At 42.8% G+C, this 4,575-nt stretch overlaps 1 protein-coding gene across 6 annotated transcripts in view; it reads left to right on the top strand.

Annotated features, from left to right (window-relative positions):
• Nucleotides 1–4,575, top strand: part of Dennd1a (DENN domain containing 1A) — a 473,824-nt gene that overhangs the window by 309,661 nt on the left and 159,588 nt on the right. For all 6 annotated transcript variants that reach the window (XM_021192483.1, XM_021192480.2, XM_029536942.1 and 3 more), the window contains one exon: nt 1,302–1,403. In XM_021192483.1, the coding sequence (XP_021048142.1) occupies nt 1,302–1,403 (102 nt within the window). The remainder of the gene's footprint in view (nt 1–1,301; nt 1,404–4,575) is intronic.

Genomic DNA, 4,575 nt, shown 5'->3' with positions numbered 1-4,575 from the left:
CCATCTGTAACAAGATCTGACGCCCTCTTCTGGAGTGTCTGAAGACAGCTACAGTGTACTTACATATAATAAATAAATAAATCTTTAAAAAAATATTTAAGATAACAGTAGCAAAGTTTCAGTTATGAAGTAGCAACAAAAATAACCATATGATTGGGGTCACCACAACATGAAGGACTGTATTAAAAAGTCACAGCACTAGGACAGTTAAGAACCACTTGTCTAGAGGGGACTGGTAAGAAGTGAGGGGCACATCTATTCTAGTTTCACAGATAAAGCCACTCAGTCAGATGTGACACCATAAACAAGCTTCATCACTTCATGGAGCCTCCCTTTCTTACCTCTGACATGAGTGGTAACATCACACCTTCTAGCTCCTAATGGAAAAGAAAACACCAGTGGAGCAGGCATTTGTGAACTCTGAAATGTGTATGTCTATAGTGGCAGAGATGATTGTGGTTGACCTTCATGTAACTTCCATATGATAAGGTTGCTAAGTCCTGAAGTCCACTGTGGGTCTCAGAGTGCTCCCCTGCAAACAGGGCCTGTGAGTTCTACACAGCGCTCAGCAGCTTTGCACCTTAACACCTTCTCATTTGCACCCAGCCTGCGAATAAAGCAGCAGTTAATAGAATGGTGGGCTTCAGAAGAGAGAGGAATACTTTAGTCAAGCATCTAGTTGAACCTCTCTGGTTCTCCACCAATGGAAAGTACTTAGTAGATGCTTGAAAGATGATGCATAGGCTCCTGGAAATATCTACAGCAAGAGTTAGAGACTCTGTTACATGGAAAGATTCTAGGATTCAGTTTCTTGGGTTTTTTAATCAGCTGTTAATGACATGTTCTCTTAACAACTGTTTAAAGTCTCTGACAAGCATGAGCCATCCTCCGATAGGAAAACCCTTGAAATGTTGATTTAGGTATCTTGATGTCCTAGAAGCTAGGATCAGAATATCAGCAACAGTTTTCATATATGCACATATATGTACACACACTGTGTGTGTGTATACACATACATGTAAAATGACAACAGAGTGTCATCTTTCTAGCTGTTTGGCTTAGAGAATGTTACCTAGCCTCTGTGAAATGGCTTTCACTCTTGAGATTTATTGGTAGAAGGGGCAGGTGAGGATGCAAATCAGAGAATTTTTATGACAGTTAAAAGAACAACAAAGATGAGCCATGTATTTCCGGGACTGTGGCAGAGGATGCCTTAATTCAGCACTGCTAAAGAAGCCCAAGGGGAAGTAACCTATATCCTGGTCGCAGTTCCAGTGATTCTGGATTTTCTTTACTTGCAGAAGGTCAGAAACATGGCCCTAGATGATGTTGTGATCTTGAACGTGGACACCAACACCCTGGAAACCCCTTTTGATGACCTCCAGAGCCTCCCAAATGATGTGGTAGGTACCATGTGTGAGTTCTGACTCCTGAATGCTTGGGTTGTGATTCTGGGGCTGGGAGAAGTGGGAAGACAGTATGGTTCAGGGCCTAGTGTGCATCAGGGTAGCAGTGGACACTGTTCAATGATACTGTTAAAAACACCTCCTTACACTGCAGGACTTCCTGAGGATGGCAAACAGCAAGGTGCCCTTTTAATGTAACATAGTGTCTATGAAGATGGAAAGTAACTTGAGTAAATTATTTTTCCCTCTTGGCCTCAGTTTCCTACCTTGAAAGAGAAATGCCAGGAAGGTGCATTGGCAGATGTGTGAAAACATTAACAAAAAGCAAAGGTGAAACATTAACCTTTAGTTAGTCTCAAGAGGGCTAACATACATGCAGTTGGAATCCTGAAAAGTGAGGAAAGTTGGGGAAAACAGAAATAAGTGTAAAGAGTTTATAGTCAGCTTTCAAAGGGTCTGATGAAAGTGAGAAGCCAAGAGCTCTGGGAAGCTCATTGAATGTGATGGTTTGTATGAAATGTCCCTCACAAGTCAGCATTTGAACACACAGTCCCCACTAGGTGGCTGTTTGAGGAGATTAGGTGTGGCCTGACTGAAGGAAGTATGTCATTTGGTGCAGGTTTCAAAAAACTGGCACCATTTCATGTTGGTTCTTTGTGCCTTGTACTTGTGGATCAAGATGTGAGCTCTCTGGTGCCAGGCAGTGGTGGCACATGCCTTTAATTCCAGCACTTGGGAGGCAGAGGCAGGTGGATTTCTGAGTTCAAGGCCAGCCTGGTCTACAAAGTGAGTTCCAGGACAGCCAGGGCTATTCAGAGAAAATGAAGGACCTGTTTAGCACAAGACACCCCAAGACTAAGTTTTCACTTAAGGAGATTTATTTGCCCCAAAGGGACAAATGGCAAGGAAGAAGTTAGAGGATGACACAGAAGGGAAAGGGAACAAGGAAGAGGGCAATGGATGTTTGTGCCAGAGGGACAAAGAACTGCCTCTGGATAGACAGGCGACAGACGTGGCCCATAGGCAAATGGCGGTTTATAAAGGTAAAAAGGTAAAAGGGGAAACCCCCTGTTAGTATGAGGCTTTAATTTTCATTGGACATAACTGATTAGAGCAGCCAAAGGGGGGCTTTTTGGTTGCTGGACTTAAATACTTTAATAGCTGGACCTTGGTAGTTAGCTTCCAAGGAAGGCCAAATAAGGGAATAGACCATGGGGATCTAGCTTTAGGAATGTCATCTAATGATTTTTAGCAAGTCAGAAGGAATGGGGGAGAAGGAAAGGCCTGCCAAAGTCATGCATGTCATACTCAAGATGGCTAGGGTCCCTTCAGAAACCCTGTCTCAAAAACAACAACAACAACAAAATCACACGCAAACAGAATCAATAGTAGGATGGTGGGTTTATCTTGCTATTGGCAGTAGCATTAAACATGCCTTTTATGAATTACTTTGCTTGTTACTGTGACAAAATTCCTGACAGAATCAGCTTAATGGAGTTAAAATTTATTCTGGTTCATGGTTTCAGAGGGTTACTCTTCATAATGACTGGAAAAGCAAAACAAGATGCCTGGAGTCAGATGTGTGGTCTAGTCCTCTAAACATGAGCCTATGAATGATACTCCAGATTGGAACCACACCACACATCTAAATATTCAAGCAGTTAATTACTTCGGGTTGTATACCATCTATAAAAATCTCTGTGCCTATGACATGTGTATTTGTTTGCACATGTGCTTGTTTATGCATACACATGAAGTCTAAAGTTCAGTGTTGAGTATCTTTCCATCAGTGGCTTTCCACCTCTTAAGATTTTATTTTAAAATGTATGGTGCTAGGAATCAAGTTCAGGTCCTGTGGAAGAGCAGCCAGTGCTTTTAGCTACTGAGCTATGTCTCTAGCCCTGACCTTATTTTTGTGAGACGGGGCAGTCACTCAATCTGAAGCTCACTGATTCAGCTAGACTGGCTGGCCAGTGAGCTCCAGAGATTCACCAGTCTCTGCACTCTCAGTACTGGGGTTTAAGATGTCTGTTGCCACATCCAACTTTTATTTTAAGTACTAAGATCCAAACTTCAGTCATCATGCTTGTTTATTAATCCATTTCCCCAACCCCATAGATTCCTCTTTCAATATAAAGATTAAGATTAAAAAATGAAAGAATCGGGGCTGGAGAGATAGCTTAGCAGTTAAGAGAGCTGTTTCATGCAGCTCAACCATGAATCAGGGTTTGGATCTTGGCACCATCACCCACATCAGGTGGCTCACGAACATCCAAGGGACTGTGGGTACCCATACACAAACATGTACATACACTCGAACAGACATGCCACATTAATAAAATAAAAATTCTTAAGTAAACAAATGGAAAAACACATACCGTGTAGACACTAATCAAAAGACAGTTGAGAAGAAGAAACCAGTCTTCCATACAAAGGAAAGGCAAGGAATCTCTGACAGTGCTCTTCTTTCCAGGAGGGCATTCACACTAACATGTAGGCTTAAGTGATTTGCTGTTGCTGCTGCTTCTTCTTCTTCTACTTCTACTACTACTACTACTACTACTACTACTACTACTACTACTTCTTCTTCTTCTTCTTCTTCTTCTTCTTCTTCTTCTTCTTCTTCTTCTTCTTCTTCTTCTTCTTCTTCTTCATCTTCTAAGATATTTTCTCTATTTACATTTCAAATGTTATCCTCTTTCCCAGTTTCCTATCTGAAAATCCCCTGTCCCCTCCCCCCTCCCCCTGCTCTCCAACCCACCCACTCCCACTTCCTGGCCCTGGCATTCCCCTATACTGGGGCATAGACCCTTCATAGGACCAAGGGCCTCTCCTTCCATTGATGACCAACTAGGCCATCTTCTGCTACATATGCAGCTAGAGCCATGAGTCCCTCTGTGTGTTTTCTTTGATTGGTGGTTTAGTCCCAGGTAGCTCTGGGGTTACTGGTTAGTTCATATTGTTGTTCCTCCTAGGGGGCTGCAAACCCCTTCAGCTCCTTGGGAACTGTCTCTAGCTCCTTCATTGGGGACCCTATGCTCCATCCAATGAATGACTGTGAACATCCACTTCTGTATTATTTAGGCACTGGCAGAGCCTCCCAAGAGGCAGCTATATCAGGCTCCTGTCAGCAAGCTCTTGTTGGCATCTGCAGTAGTGTCTGGGTTTG

Source organism: Mus pahari, chromosome 3 (genome assembly GCF_900095145.1).
Source record: "Mus pahari chromosome 3, PAHARI_EIJ_v1.1, whole genome shotgun sequence".
Taxonomy (NCBI): domain Eukaryota; kingdom Metazoa; phylum Chordata; class Mammalia; order Rodentia; family Muridae; genus Mus; species Mus pahari.
Note: the sequence above shows the minus strand (reverse complement) of the source record. Positions and strands in the feature narration are given on the sequence as shown.